Below are 22,017 nucleotides of genomic sequence, written 5' to 3' on the forward strand. Positions count from 1 at the left end.
GTACGTGGGGGGGGGGTGTTATATCTTGGAGATTGGTCATCCTGTGACATTTAACTATTGTAAGAGAATATGATTATCATTTAATATTATAGGGCGATTATATTATTATCTGTCAATATATAAAAAATACCATGGTATTATCACTATTATTATTATTATTATTATCGATATCGATTATTTTTAGTTATTATTATTGTTGTTAGGTAGGATTTCTTATGTATATAGAACATACAAAAGCCTCGGAACCATCAGGTAAATTGTTCAATTGCTTATGTCCGGCTGACTGACGTTTGGGTCACGTGATCCAACCTGATGACGGGTCAACAGACTGGCAGTGAGTCAGTCCGCTCTCTATTCTAGCCTTGACTACTGATTATATATTGGTTATCTCTTAGGTATATTCAGTTTGAATGGGTTTGAGAATTCAGCTTTAGAGCTGACTCAGTTTGTTCCTCATTGCTCTAAAGATTGTTTTGATATTTATATTCTTGGTTAGTTAAGCAATCCTTAGAAATACGTCTACTCAGACAAACACTTGCTTTCTGCCTCCTTTACGGCCGGATTCAAAGGTCTTGTTGAATATTGTACATTTTGTAGCTCGAGTTTACACGGTCTTGTTAAGACAAAGACGTAGATGTCAGTGAAGACTTAATTACAGGAAGAAAAAATTAATCTTCCTTCTTAATGTGATATTTCCATGATTTTGAAGTATATATATATATATATATATATATATATATATATATATATACACATATATATATATATATATATATATATATACTTGTAAATTTATTGTACATAAAGTATTAAGATATAATATTAGGTACAGAGAGAAGATATTGTATTTAAATACTTTAATAAATTTGAATATTATTCTATGGAGTTTCCCAGTCGAAATTATTTCCCCTAGACTCTAAAATACCTTTAATTAACTCTAATCCAATATCTTGTTGCCTAAGAAGAAAATAGTAGCAGACCACACTCTGAAGTTCTTTATAAAATTTCTTATTCGTAACACCGTGTGAGCTCTTCTGGCCACCTCGTCTAGTGTGTTCCCCATTGCTCTGTTGCTCTCTTCATATTCTTCTCTTCGCCTCCTGCAGTTCTATGGTGGGTTGTATATCACTGCATTTAGCATCCTTAGGGCCCCCAGACTGAATTGTTCCTACTATGTAGACCCTATCTCCCATTACATCTATACATTCCAATTCTTCAAATTCCCACCGGTTTTTAATGAGAAGTGCAACTCCTTGCTCTCTGTTCCCTCTATCTTTTATCAGGATTTGATATCCAGATGGAAAGATTGCATTTGGTATCATCCTGGTGAGATTAACTTTTATGAGTGCTATGATGTCTATGATGATTCTTTCATGCCACTATTCGCATTTATTTGTTATTCTGTCTGTGTTTGTATACCAAACCTACTTCTTTTCTAAAACTGTGGTTTGGGATGTACATCAGGGTTGGGGAAGTGGGAGAACTGGTGTGGAAGTATGGGGGGTTGCTGTGAAGGTGGAGTTTGTGATGAAGGGGGGTGGGGGTAGAAAGTATGGCATATGGGTTTTGGGTTAGACTCTGGTTGCATTAGGGTTGTCGTCTTTTAGGGTCTTCTGTAGGTGCTTCTGAGGGAGGTTGTATTTGCTCTTCCTCCTGAGTATGGGTTCTCCTAGCCATCTCCGTCTTTGTCTCTCTTTCCTCCTTGCGTCTTTGTACCCTATATTTCAGTTTCTGCCTATCTTATCATGTTCTGTCACGGTTTAGGTACACCCTCCAGTATGCCGATATGTCCCTCAGTCGTGCTGTCTCCTGCGAGAATTTGTTTCGAGCCAATTCTGCCTTGAAAATCAGTTTTACTGGCCGGTTTCTTCCTCTTGCAAACCTATTCTCAGAAAATTTGTCAGCTGGGTCATGTCGCCCTCTCATATTGCTTTCATGATACCTTTAACCTCTTATTCTTTCCCAGTTTTCTTGCTTTGTAAGTTTCCCCTTAAACTTTCTGGAGCCCATAAACAAAGACTGACCTCTCCCTTTCATTCTCCCACTGTATTTCCCTTTGTATCCCTTGATTCGATTTAGCTGCCTCCATCACAGCTTTCATTTATTCACTCTCTTCTCTATTTGTTGACTCTCTGCCCAGTGGTCTGTCATTTACCCTTCTCAGCTTTTCCTGGGCGGCACCACTGTGGTCTGCTAGGGCCTCTGCGTACAGTTTAACTCCTTTGTTCCCTACTGTGAGGGAAAAGTAGGTGTAAGTGGGGTTAAGGTTGTTCGGGCACCCAGGAACCATTAGCGAGTTACGTTGCGCGCGCACACACCCCCCCCTCTCTGGCGGGCTGGGGCAAAACTAGTTCCTGGTGTCCGATTTGTTAAAGTTTCTACTCCTGGTAATATTGACCTTACCTGGTGTGGATTGAAGTTTGGAGAGTCACTTCGCCTCCACTCTTCTCCTAATCAGGTGGGGTGATCTACCAGGAGTATTACTGTTTGTTCTTTTCTAGTGTTTGCTGGTTACCAGTAATGATTTTGGCATTTATCATTCTTTTTCTTTCTTAAATGTTATATTATCATGACTATGGGTAACCAGTTTTATTTTCTCTTATTTGTCAGCTCTGTTCCTGGCGTGGTCTTCCAGGATAGACGCCAGATAAAGGGGCAAGACGTGTGTTAATAATACTTATTAACATTATTCTACAACTACCGGCCCTTACCTATTCTACTTGTGCTCCATCCAAGTGGTAGGAGATTCCAGAACATCGGATTACCATCTGCCCAGGATAACCTACATAAATAACATCAGAGGAACTATCCAGGGCCATACCTACTCCTACCCAACTACATGAACTGAAGGCCATTTTTTTTTATTATATTTAAATTTTAAGTAAAATTCTCAAAAATCATTTTTCTTGTTTTTCCTAAATCATTTCTTTATTTATTTATTTTTCCATTAGTTTCTTTTGTTCAGTAGGAAGGCGTTCCACTGACAATGGCGACCTTGCCAGGATCCGACTCTCGAAGCAACATCGTCCTGATGGTTCAACTGGTTGTGAGTATAACATTTAAGATAGAAAAGGGTGAGTTAGTTGAGGTGTCAAGTCATTACTGGTAGTCTGGTTGACTTACCGTTGTTTGGTTCTAGGGTTCGGTTTAGAAGTTTACCTATTTGTTGGACCTGGGGAACTTTGATAATAACCCCTCCTGTGTGAACCATGTGTATTTTGCTTAGTGAAGGCTATTGAGCCCACAAGTGTATTCTTCCAGGGAGAAATATTTATTTCATTTTCTACTTTGGGAAGTTTAAAGTGTGCGGACTGTGTCCCTCTTTTGTAACAGACGTTACTGTTAATTTTAATTGTCAGTTGAAGTTGGGTGCTTAATATTTCTTTTTACAAGATGGATTCTTTAGATTTCTGGTTGAAAGCTGGAAAGGAAATGGGATTTACTGGACAAAGCCTTGATAGTTACATTACTGCTAAAATGGCTATTGAAGAGAAAAAAGAACAGGAAAGACTAGCTCGAGAAGAGAAAAAGGAACAGGAAAGACTAGCTCGGGAAGATAAAATCGAACAGGAAAGGATAGCTAGAGAAGATAGAGTTCAGGCAAGAGAGGTAGCCTTCAAAATGAAGGAAATTGAGTTAGAACAATCAAGGTTGGAATTAGAAGCCAAGAAGATAGAACTATCTAAGCAGAAAATAGATGAAGGGGTTTTAGAATACCCTTCCCAAGAACCTAATATTAGGATGCCACAAATACCACCTTTCTCGGAACAAGATGACATAGCGGCATATATTACTAGATTCGAGAGTACTGCTACTCTCTGTGACTGGCCAGTAGATTCTTGGGCTACTAGGCTTGGCTTACTACTGTCAGGTTCAGCATTAAACGTCTATTCCACTCTACCCTCTGATGTTATTTCTAGTTATAGCCTGCTGAAGAAAGCTATACTACAGGCTTTCAAAAAAACTACTCATCATTACAGGTCGGAGTTTAGACACATAAAAATAACTCCTCATCAAAATTACATGCAATTCTTAACAACACTTTTCAGATTATTTGATTCGTGGATTGATAGTGCTGAGGTTGACCACGATTTCGAATCTTTACGAGACCTGATGGTAAGAGATCAATTCCTTTCTTCTGTAAACTCTGACTTACGAATATTCATTAAAGAACGAAACTTTCATACGGCTGCAGAAATGGCACAAGCTGCTGATATATATGCGTGCGCTCATAATAACTACCCTAAAGAGCGTAGCAGATATAAGCCTGTTGTGCCTAAGCAATCTGAGGGATCCAAACCCTCCGTACCTAAGAATTCCACGGCCTTCACAGTAAAATGTTTCAACTGTAATGAGTGGGGTCATAGACGGCCCGACTGTCCTAGAAAAAAAGGTGAAAATGTCGGTAAATGTTTCACTGAATCAAACATAAACGCACCTTTTAGTGAAGGTACAGTCAATGGTATGAATGTGTCAACCATTCTTAGAGACACTGGATGTTCCTGTATTGTTATCTCGAGTAAGCTTTTCCCTAACCTAGATTCTTCACGTTATAAGTCCACTAAATTAACTGACTATTTAGGAAGAAGCGATTCTTTTCCAACTGTCAGATGTTTTGTTAAGTGCAAATGGTTCTCAGGATGGGTAGATGCCGTAGTTGCCCCGATAACCTCATGTTCTGTTTTGGTTGGGAACATACATGGGGCTACTTTCCCATCTGAGAAGGACTGTTTGGAATTTGGAGTTCCCAAGGAAGGGTTGGAACCTAATATCTCTGTTTCTTCACAGATAGTTCCAGATGAGATTCAGTTGGGTAACCTAAATCAGAGAGCTGATGGTTACAAAACTCCGGTAACACCTTTAGTAAGTCAGTCACTTGAACTGGACAACGCAGACGCCAGTGGGAAACTACGTGTGGCACAATCTATACAACAACTAGACTCGATTAACGTCGTTACCAGAGCTCAGTCTAAGGTAAAACCTATCCACCCATTAGTTCTTTCCAAAGGAAAGCCAATCGAGCTGTCTCATATAGATTTGGAGGGTCTTCAAAAGACTTGTCCTTCCTTAGAGGAATCTCGGAAGTTAGCTTTAAATGGCAAGGTGACCCAGAGAAAGAAATTTTCTTACAAGTTTGAGTTCAAACACGATCTTTTGTACAAGACTATAGTGTCTGCGGACAAGACCAATGACGTTGGTCGAAGCCTGTTAGTCATTCCGCAGGATTGCCGTGAAACCATTTTAAAGATTTCTCATGACTTGCCAGTCTCTGGCCATTTTTCACATAGGAAGACCTATAATAAAATAAAGGACCTATATTTCTGGCCTAGCATGTCCTCTGACATCTATAAGTACTGCAGATCATGTCACGTATGTCAACTTTCCACGCAGAAGGGTAGAACTAGGAGAGTTCCTATGGTAAAGATGCCAATTTTCTCAGTCCCTTTTGCAAGGGTTGCAGTAGATATAGTTGGTCCTATCACACCTCGCTCATCAGGAGGTCATAAATATATTTTAACTATGATTGACTACGCGTCCAGCTTCCCAGAGGCGGTACCCTTAAAATCCATTACGTCCATAAAAGTCGCAGAAGCCTTATTTTCTATTTTTTCACGTGTAGGTATACCTCGTGAAATTCTGTCGGATAAAGGGGCTCAATTCACTTCAGAATTAATGGAACACGTTTATCAACTTGTGGGTGTTAAACCTCTTTTCACTACACCTTACCATCCGATGTGTAACGGAAGAGTGGAGCGACAACATGCCATCCTAAAGTCAATACTAAAAAAACTATGTATTCTTAAACCAACGGACTGGCATAGATTTTTACCATGTGCTCTTTTCGCAATGCGCGAGATTCCAAGTGATTCCCTTGGTTATTCCCCTTTTGAATTGCTTTATGGGAGACAAGCTCGTGGTCCACTATCTATTTTGAATGAACTTTGGTCCAAAGATATCAAACCTGAGGTTCAAAACAGCTATCAGTTTCTTTTAGATCTAAGGGAAAGGTTGGAAGAAACCGCCGATTTGGTCAGTAAAAACCTAGAGATGTCTATGGAAACGTACAAGACCTATTTTGACCATAAAAGTTCCAAGCGTACGTTTAATGTTGGTGATGAAGTTTTAGTTCTCCTACCTGACAAATCCAACAAATTGCTAATTACATGGCGCGGACCGTATAAAGTAGTGAAGGTCTGCAATAAGGTAGATTATATCTTGGATGTCAAGGGTAGAGAGAGAATGTATCACGTCAATATTTTGAAACGGTACCATAGAAGAGAAGTTTATCTTTGCGTAAATGCCTTTGACGAAGATACTTCTTTCAGCTTGGATACAAGTGGTGATTCGTACGAATGTAGAGTTTGTATTATAGATGACGAGTCTTTTACAGAATCGAAGGAACTACTGGATATCTTAACGCATGATCCCTCACCAAAGTCAAATGTCAACATTAACAACGACTTGTCAAATAAACAAAAGTCTCAAGTAAGTGCCTTAGTAAATTCATTTTCTGACGTATTCACAGAGGTACCAGGACTTACCACCACTATTGTACACAAGATTGAATTGTCGGATCATGAACCAGTAAGGCGGAAAATCTACCCTGTTCCCGTTCACTTACGGAAAACTTTTGATAATGAGGTGGACAAACTATTTAACTTAAATATCATAGAACCTTCGAAATCAGCTTTCTGTTCACCAGTTGTTATGGTTAAGAAACCCGATAATTCTTACCGACTTGCCCAAGATTTTCGTTATTTAAATACTATAACTAAATGGGATGCAGAACCCATGCCAGTAATTGATCATGACTTGTATAAATTCCATGACTGCAAATTCTTCTCGGAATTAGACATCTCACAAGCATACCATCAAGTGCCGTTACACCCAGACTCGAAACCATACACTGCTTTCCCTACTCATAGAGGTCTAATGCAATACCGCACAATGCCTTTCGGCTTGGTTACCGCGTGTGCCACGTATATTAGGCTTATGAGAATAGTTCTTTCTGATCTAAAGAATGTATCAGTGTATTTTGATAATATTTATATCATGACAAATGTCTGGGAAGACCATCTAAATACACTAGCGCTTGTTTTGAAAAGACTAAGAACTCATGGCCTTACAGTTAAACCACAAAAGTGCTTTCTTGGCTATCATAAGGTACAATACCTTGGGTTCATTATCTCTGATAACAACTTTTCACCACTTCCTAATAAGACCAAAGCTGTTTTAGAAAGTACGTTCCCTGCTACCAAAAAGTTATTAAGAAGTTTCCTTGGATCTGTAAACTTCTATAGAAATTTCGTACCAAATCTAAGTAGCTTAACTTCAGTTCTTACAGACTATTTGAAAAAGGGTGTCAAGGAACCTCTTAGTTGTTCTGAGGAAGCCATCCAAAGCTTCGAAGAAATTAAGGGTATATTTTCAAACCCCCCTGTCCTAAAATTACCAGATATTAATAAAATATTTTGTCTCCGAACAGATGCCTCCCATTCTGGACTCGGGGCTGTACTACTTCAATATTATGAGGAGACACCTTTCCCAGTATCTTTCGCCAGTAAGAAGCTTCTGCCCAGAGAAGAAAGATATTCCACTGTGGAGAAAGAATGTTATGCTTTAGTATGGGGTATAAGTAGATTTAAATACTACCTATACGGTAAACCCTTTGTGCTTGAAACAGATCACAAGCCACTGATGTACTTGGAAAACTTTAAAGGGTCAAATAGCAGACTCTTGAGATGGGCTCTGGCTATTCAGCCCTATAAGTTTAAAGTCGTTTATATTTCTGGCTCTGAAAACCACTTTTCAGATTGGCTGAGCCGAGGTTGTATTTAGTGCTTTTCCCTCTGTTCGTTGACTTATTGACTCCGTCCATAAGTTTTGGAAGGGGGTATTGTGAGGGAAAAGTAGGTGTAAGTGGGGTTAAGGTTGTTCGGGCACCCAGGAACCATTAGCGAGTTACGTTGCGCGCGCACACACCCCCCCCTCTCTGGCGGGCTGGGGCAAAACTAGTTCCTGGTGTCCGATTTGTTAAAGTTTCTACTCCTGGTAATATTGACCTTACCTGGTGTGGATTGAAGTTTGGAGAGTCACTTCGCCTCCACTCTTCTCCTAATCAGGTGGGGTGATCTACCAGGAGTATTACTGTTTGTTCTTTTCTAGTGTTTGCTGGTTACCAGTAATGATTTTGGCATTTATCATTCTTTTTCTTTCTTAAATGTTATATTATCATGACTATGGGTAACCAGTTTTATTTTCTCTTATTTGTCAGCTCTGTTCCTGGCGTGGTCTTCCAGGATAGACGCCAGATAAAGGGGCAAGACGTGTGTTAATAATACTTATTAACATTATTCTACAACTACCGGCCCTTACCTATTCTACTTGTGCTCCATCCAAGTGGTAGGAGATTCCAGAACATCGGATTACCATCTGCCCAGGATAACCTACATAAATAACATCAGAGGAACTATCCAGGGCCATACCTACTCCTACCCAACTACATGAACTGAAGGCCATTTTTTTTATTATATTTAAATTTTAAGTAAAATTCTCAAATCATTTTTCTTGTTTTTCCTAAATCATTTCTTTATTTATTTATTTTTCCATTAGTTTCTTTTGTTCAGTAGGAAGGCGTTCCACTGACACCTACAGTGCCCTCATTTGTGACTGATGTAGCAGTTCCTCATGTGATGCCCGTAGTGCTCTTTGGTTCTTTAGACTGTTTCAGATTTGGCCCATTTGGCAAGGGGCCACTTTGCCAAATCAGCCGATTAAAAATTTGTTTTTGCCATAAAGCAACGGAAATTGAACTGACCATAACTAACAAAATACGCTGATGCATACTCTGCATCAGTGTATGATGTGCTTCTACCACTCAGCCAGACTCCAGATAAGAATGGTCTCCCAGCATTCGTTTGTTGTTGTTTCCCATACCCCGGAATATGAGTCTGGTGTTTATGTTACTTCATCTCATTCTTCTGCAAGTACAAGTCCATGACAGATTTTTAGAATTCTGAACAATTCCTTGAAATAGCGAAATAATTACAAACATAATCTAAGACCAGAGGAGGACTAGAACCTGCACACACTGCATGCAGCAGGATGTTACGAAATTACTTAACATAAGCCACGTGCGCCCCTGGATTTGGGAAACTACTAGCTTCTGTTAGACGACCATACTTATATGGGGTCTGGGTGTATGGTACAAGTACTGTGTACCTAGATGTAGTGTGCAGGTTCATTACCAATGTGCTGTTCCTCTGTTGTGAACATAATGCCGAAACTCGCTACACAGCTGAGTCATGATGAGGTATAATGATCACCTTCGAAAGTGGATCTTTCAAGCGTCAGTCGCGTGTAAAGCTTTGTAAAGGCAACATCTACTGAGCCTCGTTCTTGAGTTTCCTATAATCTCTTCACACTACTCTTATAAAGTTGTTTCTAGCATTTCTCTCCCTACTACAACTTCAAAAACAAGTAAGTATAATAAGGAAAATAAAGAAATTCCATCACAATAGTTTTATCTCTAGTTTCTTAGCAATTTAAATGCACATTTGTAAAAAAAAATATATTTTGAAGATGTCTGATGTAGACGACCTTATTCCTTCTCACTTATATTTTGCTTGCATGGTTGTTTTTAACACTGACTATTGTTTATTGCACTACTATATACTATGTTCAGAATTATTGTTGTTTATGTCATTGAAATAGCAGACAGTAAACAGGAACAACTTCACTACCAATGATGATCTCTGCCATAAATAAGAGTGCTTATTATCAGAAACTTTTTTATGCTTTTATATCAACTTTTTATCAGTTAAAATGCGTCGATTTAAACTTGTTTTGATAATCTGTTTAGATGTTGATAAATACAATAACCATACAAATTTAACATGCGTTTAGGAATTAAAGTTAAAGATTTTTCAGTGATTTACTTTTTCATAAATCAGATAATTCTCCTGTGATTAACAACCACCTAGAGTCAAATTAAAAAATAAAATTAAATTTAAGAGAATGAGGAAGAAAATGGATTTGCAAACTTCTAACAAACAGAACACCTGCAAAATTCTAGTAAACAGAACACCTGCAAACTTCCAGTGAGCACAACATCTACAAATTTCTAGTAAGCAACACCTGCAAACTTCTATTAAGAACACCTGAAAACTTCTAACAACCAGAACATTTGAACACTTCTAGCACAACGCCTTCAAACTTCTAATAAACAGAACACCTGCAAATTTCTAACAAGCACAACACCTGCAAACTTTTAACAAACACAATACCTGCAGACTTCTTACAAACAGAACACCTGCAAATTACCTAAAAGCCGTTTCAGCAGTGTCACCGCCCCTTCGACCCGGTCCCAGACCAGACTTCCTGGTTGAGAGACTGATCAATTAAACTGTTGGTGTAACCATGGTTAGTCCAACGTATCACTACTCTGTATCCACTGCTATATATCCATGTATCACTGTTTGCCATACTCCTTGCTCTCAAATGTGGCCACGTATCTGAAGTTGATATTTTAACTGATTATCTATAAAGAACCTCAAGACTTGTAGAAAGATGTACATTACATGTAACACAAAGATTTGTTACAATTAACCAGTAAGAAGTTTGAAAAGAATTATGACGTTCATTGAAGAGTCGTTACACTAGCGGCTCTCGTCAGGTATCTTGCCTGTTTTCTCGGGTCTCCAAGTATCTTCAAACCTTTCTCTCCTTTGTTTTGTTTAGATGCAATCTACTGTCATTTCATCTGTCCTCGCCTTCCTGCATCTAATTTCTCATCGAACACCTGAAATCTTATTCACATTCACTTTTCTTGAGTGATTCCTCATCTTACATCAATAATATTGCATAAAGAACAAAAAGGCAAAACACTATTATTGGAGCAATACACTTCTCCACCTCCATCTTTCTTCCACTGTGTCCCCGTTCCTGTCACCGTCCCTGTCACTGTCCCTGTCACCGTCCTTGTCCCTCTCTCCTACATATACCGGCAACCTCACCGTCGTGTGTTAGTGCTACTTGTAAATGGTCCAAGTCGGACCATAATGTCGTCATAAGCTTCTCTCTTAAGTGAGGGTTATTTGTGCATATTGCATAGTTCTGTAATCCTTCCATATGATTGCAGAGGTCTGAGAAAAGCTCAGACCTCTGCAACACACTTCTCCTCAAAGATTTGTTAAGTTATACCATGAATTAAGGAAAGATTCTAAATTCACCTTACGAAGAAAATAAATGGTATAAAATACCGACACAATGGAAATATAAACACATATGCAGTGTAATGTGATCCTTTATTGACTACGTTTCGCCCATACAGTGGGCTTTTTCAAGTCACAAACAGATCTACCTGGGGTGGAAGGGACGCGAGTATTTATAGTCAGGTTCAGAATGCTGAGGTCAGGTGGAGAATGCTGCATCTGATGATGTACCAAGTGGGGTTATAGAGTCTAAAATCTTTGGTAGCTTGGAAAGGAGATTGGATAAGTTTGTGAGCAGACCTTCTACAGTGTTCTTCCATTCCTGTGTTCTTATGTGGGATAGCGATGAAGAAGTTTCTTGGCAAGTGGTTCAGCTATGTTATAGAAGCCACCATTCTGGTTGAAGTTGTCGGATATAGAAATAAGTGATGATTCCAGGATTCTTCGGTATTGAGTGTTGTCTTCTGTGGCGATAAGTCTTGAGTTTCTGTAGTTTATCAAATGGTTGTGTGAATTACGGTGTTGTACACAGGCATTCCTTGTGTCGTCAGACCTGCTTGCGTATTGGTGTTCTGAAATACGTGTTTGGAGGTCCCTTGATGTTTCGCCCACGTATAATTTGTTGCAGTCATTACAAGGGATTATGTATACCCCTGCAGAGGGTGGAAGCTTGTCCTGTCTATCACTGATAATTTCCTTGATGGTCGTGGTTGTGGAGGTAGATACTTGGAATGAGGTATTGGAAAAGATGTTGGAAACGTGTTTGGCAATGGAGTTGGTGGGGAGGACTATGTATCTCTTCTCGGCAGTGTCTTCTCTGGGTGTATTGAAGATGCTTAATGCCCGTCGTCTGTAGTCTCTGATGAAGTGACAAGGATAGTGAAGTTTAGAAAATACTTGTTCAATTATCGTGCTCTCCAAGACAAGCTCAACCAGGTCGAGCCTTCAATCCAGTTCACACTTGAAGAAGAAGTCGACAACACTCTTCCTTTCCTTGATGTTCTGCTCTGCAAAGCTGACCACGAACTTCGTTTTAAAGTCTATCGAAAACCCACCAACCAAAACGATCTTCTCCACTTCTACTCTCACCACGACACCAAAACTAAACGTGGTGTAATTATAGGCTTCTTCCTGCGTGCACTCAGAATCTGCAGCAATGAGTTCCTTGAGGAAGAATGCACTATAATTGAACAAGTGTTTTCTAAACTCCACTATCCTCGTCACTTCATCAGAGACTGCAGACGACGGGGATTAAACATCTTCAATACACCCAGAGAAGACACTGCCGAATGTATGGTTCATGCTGTTATAAATCTCAGTTTGGTAATTTTATTGAATAAATAGCCATATTAATTTACATTCAATGTTCTGGATAAGATAAGATAAGATAAGATAAGATTTCGTTCGGATTTTTAACCCCGGAGGGTTAGCCACCCAGGATAACCCAAGAAAGTCAGTGCGTCATCGAGGACTGTCTAACTTATTTCCATTGGGGTCCTTAATCTTGTCCCCCAGGATGCGACCCACACCAGTCGACTAACACCCAGGTACCTATTTGCTGCTAGGTGAACAGGACAACAGGTGTAAGGAAACGTGTCGAAATGTTTCCACCCGCCGGGAATCGAACCCGGGCCCTCCGTGTGTGAAGCGGGAGCTTTAGCCACCAGGCCACTGGGCCACGAAACATTTCTTCTGAACGACTTTAGTATAATAAGAATGATGAATTCTGTAAGAAGTATGATGCTCACAAGTTTAGTTTGAGTAAGTACAGAGTTGAAATTTTCCTAAAATTGTTAATAACTTGGGAATCATTGTATTCAGCAGTGCAAATTTAATTTGTGTAATAACTAATGGATGTCTAACTGTATCCTTTTCAAACCCTAAAAGCTGGTGTATCTAAATAGGAAGTATATTTTCTTATTGATCTGGGGTTGTTTGTGCCAATTTTCCATTTAAAAGAAATTTTGTCACTGTAGATTTTTTAAATAAACAGTCAAGTAATTTTTATAGCATTTTAAGGAATTTTCATGAAGATATAAATGAGAACAGAAAATTAATTAAAAAAAAAACTGAAAATGAACCTTATTTGCCTTTTTAAATTTAATGAAAATATTCTTTCCTATTTTCGAACATTTTTCACCATTTTCCATTTTTTGTTCCAAGATAATTGTTAATAATTGTAGAATACGTTACTAGATCGTCTTCAAAATTTCAGTGCTGAATCATTATTATCTAAGAGAAGATTCATAGTAATCTTTGTTTGCGTGGGTGACCTATAAACAATATTACATAGATCATTCCCAGATTTGTTTCCTTGTATTAACTGGAAAAGACCTTCACTGATAGGCTTCAAAATTTCAACACTCGTGTATCATTCTCAGAAGGTTGGTACTGTAAAGGGGTGTGTGGGTGACGTTATGATAGTCTATTATTCTCACAAGACTGTTATTGTTAATGAAGCGGTAGGTGACGTTATGCTAGTTTAATATCATTCTCAGAACATCTGTATTGCTAACAGAGTGTGTAGATGACGTTATGTTGGTTTAATATCATTCTCAGAAGACTGATTTTTATTGGAGTGTTTAGGTCACGTTATGATAGTTTAATATCATTCTCAGAAGGTTGGTATTGTTAATGGAGTGTGAAAATGACGTTATGATAGTTTAATATCATTCTCAGAAGATTGGTATTGTTAATGGAGTGTGTGGGTGACGTTATGCTAGTTTAATATTCTCAGAAGGTTGGTATTGTTATTGGAGTGTGTAGGTGACGTTATGATTGTTCAATACCATTCTTAGAAGGCTGGTATTGTTAATGGAGTGTGTACATGGCTTTATGCTAGTTTAGTATCATTCTCAGAAGGTTCATATTATTAATGGAGTGTGTAGGTGACGTTTTCCTAGTTAATGGAGAGTGTAGGTGATGTTAAGCTAGTTTAATATCATTCGCCCAGGGTCGGTATTGTTAATGAAGTGTGTAGGTGACGTTTGGCTAGTTTAATATAATTCTCAGAAGTTTGGTATTGCTAATGGAGTGTGTAGGCGACGTTTTCTTAGTTTAATATCATTCTCATAGGGTTGGTATTGTTAATAGAATGTACAGGTGACGTTTGGCTACTTTAATATCATTCTCAGAACTTCGGCATTGTTAACAGAGTGTGTAGGTGACGTTTTACTAGTATAATATCATTCTCAGAACGGTGGTATTGATAATGGGGTGTGTAGGTGACGTTATGATAGTTTAATATCATTCTTAGAAGACTGATATTGCTAATGGAGTTTGTAGGTGATATTATGCTAGTTTATTATTCTCAGAAGTTTGGCGTTGTTAATGGAGTGTGCAGGTGACGCTATGATAGTTTAATATCATTCTCAGAAGGTTGGCATTGTTATTGAAGTCCTTAGGTGACGTTTTCCTAGTTTAGTACCATTCTCAGAAGGCTGGTATTGTTAATGGAGAGTGTAGGTGACGTTATGCCAATTTAATATTCTCAGAAGGTTGGTATTGTTAATGGAGTGTGTAGGTGGCGTTATGATTGCTCAGTATCACTCTTGGTTTAGAAAGACACGTAAGCAAACACTATGACATATTTATTAGAAAACGTTTCGGTCCTGGGACCTTGATCACTTCTGACAAACAGAGGTAGAAAGACATTATATATAGAGGCGAAGAGTGAGGTGTGAGTGACGCATGGTGATCTGAAGAATGTCATGTTGGGATGAGGACGGGTAGACGATGAAATCATGTGACTCCTGTGTTGTTGGGTTGGTGGTGCTTAAGTATCATGTGGTTTCCAGTGGAAACCACAAAATTTCAAAAACATTAGCATACATGATACTTAAGCACCACCAACCAAACAACACAGGGGTCACATGATTTCATTGTCTACCCGTCCTCATCCCAACATGGCATTCTTCAGGTCACCATGCATCACTCACACCTCAATCTCCGCCTATATATATAAAATGTCTTTCTACCTCTGTATGTTACAAGTGGTCAAAGTCCCAGGACCGAAACGTTTTCTAATAAATATGTCATAGTGTTTGCTTAATTGTCTTTCTAAACCAACTTCTCGGTATTTATTACCAAGGTTTATACCAGTATCATTCTTAGAAGGTTGGTATTGTTAATGGAGTGTGTAGATGACTTTATGCTAGTTTAATATCATTCTCAGAAAATTCGTATTGTTAATGAAGTGTTTAGGTGACGTTTTCCTAGTTTAATATCACTCTCAGAAGATTCTTGTTGCTAATGGAGTGTGTAGGTCACGTTTCCCTAATTAATGGAGTGTGTAGGTGATTTTTTGCTAGTTTAATACCATTCTCACAAGGTCGGTATTGTTATTGTTATTGTTTGGCTAGATTAATATCATTCTCAGAAGGATGGCATTCTTAATGGGGTGAGTAGGTGACGTTTTCCTTGTTTAATATCATTTTCAGAACGTTAGAATTGTTAATGGAGTGTGTAGGTGACATTATGCTAGTTTAATATCATTCTCTGAAGGTTGGTATTGTTAATGGAGTGTGTAGGTGACGTTTGGCTACTTTAATATCATTCTCAGGACTTTGATACTGTTAATGGAGTGTGTAGGTGACGTTTTACTAATTTCTTATCATCCTCAGAAGGCTGGTGCTGTTAATGGAGTTTGTAGGTGATGTTATGTTAGTTTAATATCATTCTCAGAAGGTTGGTATTGTTAATGGATTGTGAAAGTAACGTTTTCCTAGTTTAATATCATTCTCAGAAAGTTGGAATTGTTAATGGAGTGTGTAGGTGGTGTAATGTAATACTGGTAATCTTAATGGAGTGTGTAGGTGAAGTTATGATTGTTTAATATCATTCTTAGATGGTTGCAATTGTTAATGGAGAGTGAAAGTGACGTTTGGCTAATTTAATATCATTCTCAGAAGGTTGGTATTGTTAACGGAGTGCGTAGGTGTTACGCAAAAATGTGGGATAGCCGGGGGCTTGAGCCTGGTCTAAGGGCAAAGGTAAAAGTTACACACATCTCAAGCCCAAACCGTCCACCCAGGGCTAACCCAGTCAAAACAGAAAGCGCTAAACCAGTATGTGTTACTTCAATGGGTTGGTTAACAGAGGGTTAGGCAAAAATCCCAATTAGGAAAATATATCTATTTAATCACCATAACATAACATAGCAGAAAACCTTAATCGTAAACGCCCAAATGAGGGTACACACAACAGCTGGCTGGAGGTTCAGCCACCATAACACTAGGCTTCATCAGCGTCAGGCCGTCATTACACTACAAACCTCATTTCTTACTTCATCACTCATCCCACAGCACCCTGACCATGTCAGAGCCTGGGTGAACATACAGGTAAGCCATATGAAAGCCTATGGCTTGAGTTGGATAAACAAAATGAGTGTACAACTACAAACTTATCTTAAATACACAGCATCTCCGACGCCAGCCTCTACACACCATGCTCACGTCACGTGACTCCCTCCCCACGCTTACTCTGCATACCCAAACATCCTTGGAAAATAAATCATTAACAGAATTTCTTTATAATTACAGTTAGAGTACTTTTTTTTTTTACAGTACCCCCAAAAGCACATTATGAATTATAAAATTATTCTTTACAATTATAACATTCATATTATTATGGCACACTTCTCCACTATATGTACATTACGATGTCATGCAGAACCCTGCATAACACCCCCACCCCCAGGCCATAGGTCTCACTCTGCTAGCGGGGTCCCTATGGACACCGCTAGGCAAAACGAAAAAAAAAAGAAAATAAGCCCCACATTAAGGTCTGAGGCAACTGGCAAAATGATAACTGGGGAATGACCACCATACAATCACGGTCTTTTGGTACTACAAATATGCCATATTTACAAACTGAGGTACTAGATTGCAGACATATGAAACTCGTCGAACATAAAAGTGATCAAGTTCTATGCCCAACGAGCTCACAGTCATACTCTTAGACAGCTGTTTTAGGAAAAGGCACCATTACAACACAGCGCTGGCCAGGCACTGGCATTGATGCATTTTACCTAAATTACATCAAGCAAACTTATAAACAAGCAAGTAAACTTTGTACAAAAGTGCCCCTGAGGAATGCCGTTTTATGAAGCAACACCAAAGTTCAGTATGTTGCAAGGCAGACCAATGTAGGTGCCACGAAAAAAAACTTTTAAACAGTAAGTACATTTCCCAGGAGTTCCAAGAAAAGAAAAACAGATGTTACATGTTAAATTCTACGGAGAAAACAACATCACATTATCACTCCCATCTCACAGCAATCTTTAGTAAACAAAACTGGTACCCCATGACACACCTCTGCGAGAATCAGGAGAGCACAGGAGAGGGGAAAATATCAGGCCCCCAAAAACAACGGGTGGATAGGCAAATAAATTTTGTTGGTGGGACTGCGGCCGTAAAACCCTGGAGTCATCACTGAAGACCCCCAAAAGGTGGACCTCCCAGGCCGTCACCTACATGTCATTCCAAGGACCCTGGAGTCACCCCAGCGGTGATCCAAAAAGGAAAAATTGAAAAAGAGTCCTGGAGAACCAAAACACCTCGGATCAAAAGACATGACCCAGACAATGGAGGGCATCACCGCCAGCCCCACATTCACTAAAACGTTAGGTCCAACAGTCCCTATACCAACATAAAACAGAGGCGAGGCATTCCAGCCAACACCTAAAAAATGTAGCATACCTTACCTAGGCATGGCCTTTGATGTGACTACCCCCCTAAATACACACACACTAGGGAATCCTTATACCTCCAGCTCCAGCTAAACCTGCCCTTCTCCTTTGGGTGGTCCAGGGTTCCATCTACTCGTCTACCGCAAATCACTGCTACATCATGCACTTTAAACGCAAGACAAGGTATTAGCAACCACATTCTCTGCTCGCTTCACATAATGAATCACAAGATTAAGAAGTTGGAGAAACAAGGCCCACCTTGTTAGTCTCTGATTGTGGTGCCTCATTAAGTGAAGGAAACGTAAAGGAATATGGTCACTATACACAGTTATAGGGTGAACTGATGATGATATATGCACCTCAAAATGTTGCACTGCCAACACTAAAGCAAGAGCCTCCTTTTCTATGGAGGTATAACTCCTTTGGTGCCTGCTACTTTTTGCTGAGAAGCAGCCGAGTGGTATTACTTCTCCTGCTCTACCCTGCAACAAGACTGACCCAACCTCTGTATCATTTTGCAAAACCCAGGGTGGGTAACTCAGGATTACACATAAAAGATCTTGAGGGTTAATGGCATACAAAAGGTACATGGACAGAGATATTAAAGTTACAAATACAGGTGTGTCCTTGGCACACATGGTCATGGGAAGCAGATGACCCACCCACTGTTCATTCACACAATTTGCATGTAGTTCATAAAGAGGAGACAAAACCTTATTTTTTAACTGTACCTGGCGACAGTCAGTGCACGTTTTCAAGGTATCACCTAGTGTGAGACCAGTAAAAGACAACGTCCACCGAATCTCGCTGGATACAAACACAGTCTCTAGAAATAAACACTTCACTTCCTTCAAGGAACCTATTTCACCCCAGCTTACATCATGCCAGGCCTGCTGACATTTCACAAATTCGGAAACCTCTACCTCATGGGGTTTAACATGGCCCCATTTTTCAGCATCCCAAAACTCTTTCACTAAGGTGCACCATGGCTGAGCCAACACTTCAACCAGTCTTTCAGAAGATCCACATCTTCCACAATCTCTTACAATTTTCCTGCTTACATTATCTTTCTCAGGGACTTTATCCATCATCATTTTGAAGTCACCACACAGTTCCATCATAGCCTTCCCAGGACCCGGCTCCAATGCCAATCCCATCTCTCCAGCTTCCAGAATGTGTAGCACCACCTCATAGTCCCACGTCATCCTGGTCGGACTGGCAGACTGGTGCACTAGTGCCATCGACCTCATCTTAGCCAAGAATTTTCTGAAACCGAGAAAAAACACCGCCAGGGAAACATCACCATCCTCACGTAGCACATGACTTAATGATTCCAGAGTGCTTCCCCACACGGTAATGAAAGGGAGGGAAATTCCCTCCTCCCAGTCCTTCTGGTACTGGGTAAAACAAACATGCATTGTCCTGAGAGACTGGGAAAACCATGGTGCTTTTCTTTGACTCCTAGGATGATATACATTGGTAAATTTAACCTCAAGTAGGCCTCTCAAAACTACATGACATTTCATAAAATATGACTTCTGGGTGATTTGTGCAAAGCCTAAGAGACAAAAATGTTTCACCAGAAATCTCAAAACCACACACACAAAATTAATCAGAAAGGGTATAGACTCTGGTAACCTGTTAGAAAAGGAATTTATTAATAAACACTGATTATTTAGCTCTCCCGTCTTAACACTGAAATGCCGTTCCTTCAGAATCTGTAAAAAATACTGACAAAAACACTTTAATAGTTCTGCCGAGGCCACGTAAGCACAGGTCCTCTTAAAAAGAGTCTTACTCATTTGATCAACTCTGCAAAATAAACACTTGGTAAATTTGGGAACCACATCCTCCGCGACAACTGATAAATGAATAGCGTTCCGGAGGTCACAACCTTCCCGGGCCTCACTCAGCTGCTGCAGAGTCAGGGGATTTTTTCCCACATCAGCTCCAAGACCACTTCTCCAGCCGAGTTCCGGTTGAGCCGGTTCATCACTGCTCAGAGTCTCCTGCAGGTCAGACTCAATGAACAGGCTCCCCATGCCTAAACCATCACCACAGTGTGCAGAAGGGTCACAGGGAGGCACAGCTCCTGCCTTGTTCCCCTGTTTAGTCCGAAAGCACATTGAAAAATTTTCAGGTACCGTTGCTCCAATTGGGTCATTACCACCTTGTAAAGCAGGGTCCTGCAAAACCAAACATTCCGCACTTTTGAGGAGTCCCACAACGTTGTTGCCTAGTAGAAGGTCAACTCCTGCAAAAGGTACATCTTCTGCAATACCTACAGGTAGGTACCCAGACTGGTACGCAGACTCTACCCATAACCTGTGCACTGGAGTCCTGACAGGGACTCCAGTTATCCCTTTAAGAAAAATGTCCAATCCGGTGTAGGTGTCATCCGACACTGGCAATACACCCCTGCGAAGCAAGGTGTATGTGCTACAAGTGTCCCTCAAAGACATAACACCCGTGACCCTACCTTCATTTTGGTGTAAGGCCGCAGTAGACTTACTTGAATAGACCTTCATCCGAGGGTCAAAGACAGCTGGTCTTCTTTGGATACCTTGGGGCAAGACTGCAATGCAAGCCACATCATGTGTAATCGGTGTATTTACTGGAGAAGCATCTGCCGCAGCCTGGTCCCTAAGCATCATTCGACAATATGGCTGCAGATGGCCCTGTTTATTGCAATATGTACAGTGATAAGGTTTAAAGGCCCCCTGCCCATTTGACCTAGGTTGGATCCCTTGGTTCTGGGGAACTGGGCTTGTCCCACCTGTTCCATGTAGTCCTGGACATGTGACAGCTGACTTAAAACCTCCTCGAGTGGGTACTGGTAAATTAGGGTTATTAAAACTCTTGTGATTATTAGGCTGATAAATGGGTGGCTTAAACTTCTTAAATTTCTTATTCCTATTGGTGGGTGGAGAAAACTTACCATTATTAGTATGAGGGGTGTGGTAACTACTACCAAATTTTTGGTTAGCTAAAAATCTGTCACCCATCTCTAAAGCATTATTAAAATCATCAAGATCCTTCTCCTCAAGATATGCCTTAAGGTCAGAAGGAACATTTTCCAAAAGATCCTCTAACAAAATTAAGGTAATTACACCTTCATAATTGCCTACCACCCCCTTTGAGCGACACCACCTATTTAGAAGTGACATCTTCTCCTTGCCATATTCCACCAAAGACTGCCCTGACTGAAACTTTAGTCCTCTGAATTTCTGCCGGTACCTTTCCGGCAGCATTTGATAAGCCAGTAAAACTACCTCTTTTAGCTTATAATAATCAGAAAAGGCAGATCCTTCTAAAGAACTAATAGCCTGTAACCCTTTACCAACTAATTGGGTTCTTGCTAATGTCGCCCATTCCTTTTCCGGCCAAACTTGGGATTTGGCCGTACTTTCAAATAACAGAAAAAGCTGGTCTGGGTCTTTCTCTAGGAATTTGGGCACAAATTTTATGGCTTTATCCAAATGAAAAACATCTACCCTTGTGTCTGTGTCTGGGTGAGAAGCAAGCTGCCTCTCTTTAGCTCTTTCTTGAGCCCTAAGCTCCTCTAAGGCTCTCTGTTCCTGGATCTTTGTGCGCTCAATCCTTAACCGTTCCTTTTCTTCTGCAACTAGGGCTAATTTCATTTGTAAAATTACTACTTCCTTATCCAGGTCCCTATCATGGGGATGTGATTCAATGTCATCTTCCAAATGCATGTCATCCTCAGAATTTTCACCAGTGTCAGCCATTTTGGGAAATAATAGCACCAAATCTTACTACCAGCCACAGAACTTACTGATATAAAATAATAAAGCACACAGCAAGGTACATATACTGAAGTAGTATATTTACAAGGAGTTGTCATGTGACTCCCTCAAATTAAACAGAAAAAAAAAATAAGAGCTACTGCACCTGCAAAGGTAAATTATTCCCAGAAATTTAGGTGAGCATAACCCCCTAAAAATCAGCAAGATTGTACCTGCATGGGTAAATTATGCACAAAATATCAAGTATTAATAACACCCTAAAAATCAACAATGTGGCACAGAAAGGTAAATGATTTATAGAGTATTAATTAATAATAACATCCTAAAACCAGCAATATTATACAGAAAGGTA

At 39.8% G+C, this 22,017-nt stretch overlaps 1 protein-coding gene and 1 long non-coding RNA gene across 2 annotated transcripts in view; both read left to right on the top strand.

Annotated features, from left to right (window-relative positions):
* Positions 1–22,017, top strand: part of LOC138852558 (uncharacterized) — a 470,174-nt gene that overhangs the window by 203,529 nt on the left and 244,628 nt on the right. The gene's annotated exons all lie outside the window — the stretch shown is intronic.
* Positions 352–8,547, top strand: LOC138852555 (uncharacterized). Its single transcript, XM_070083971.1, has 2 exons — positions 352–395; positions 2,611–8,547. Exon 2 carries the CDS (start codon positions 3,394–3,396, stop codon positions 7,837–7,839), a length of 4,446 nt encoding a protein of 1,481 aa, XP_069940072.1. The 5' UTR covers positions 352–395; positions 2,611–3,393; the 3' UTR covers positions 7,840–8,547.

The sequence above is a fragment of the Cherax quadricarinatus genome, chromosome 11 (genome assembly GCF_038502225.1).
Source record: "Cherax quadricarinatus isolate ZL_2023a chromosome 11, ASM3850222v1, whole genome shotgun sequence".
Taxonomy (NCBI): domain Eukaryota; kingdom Metazoa; phylum Arthropoda; class Malacostraca; order Decapoda; family Parastacidae; genus Cherax; species Cherax quadricarinatus.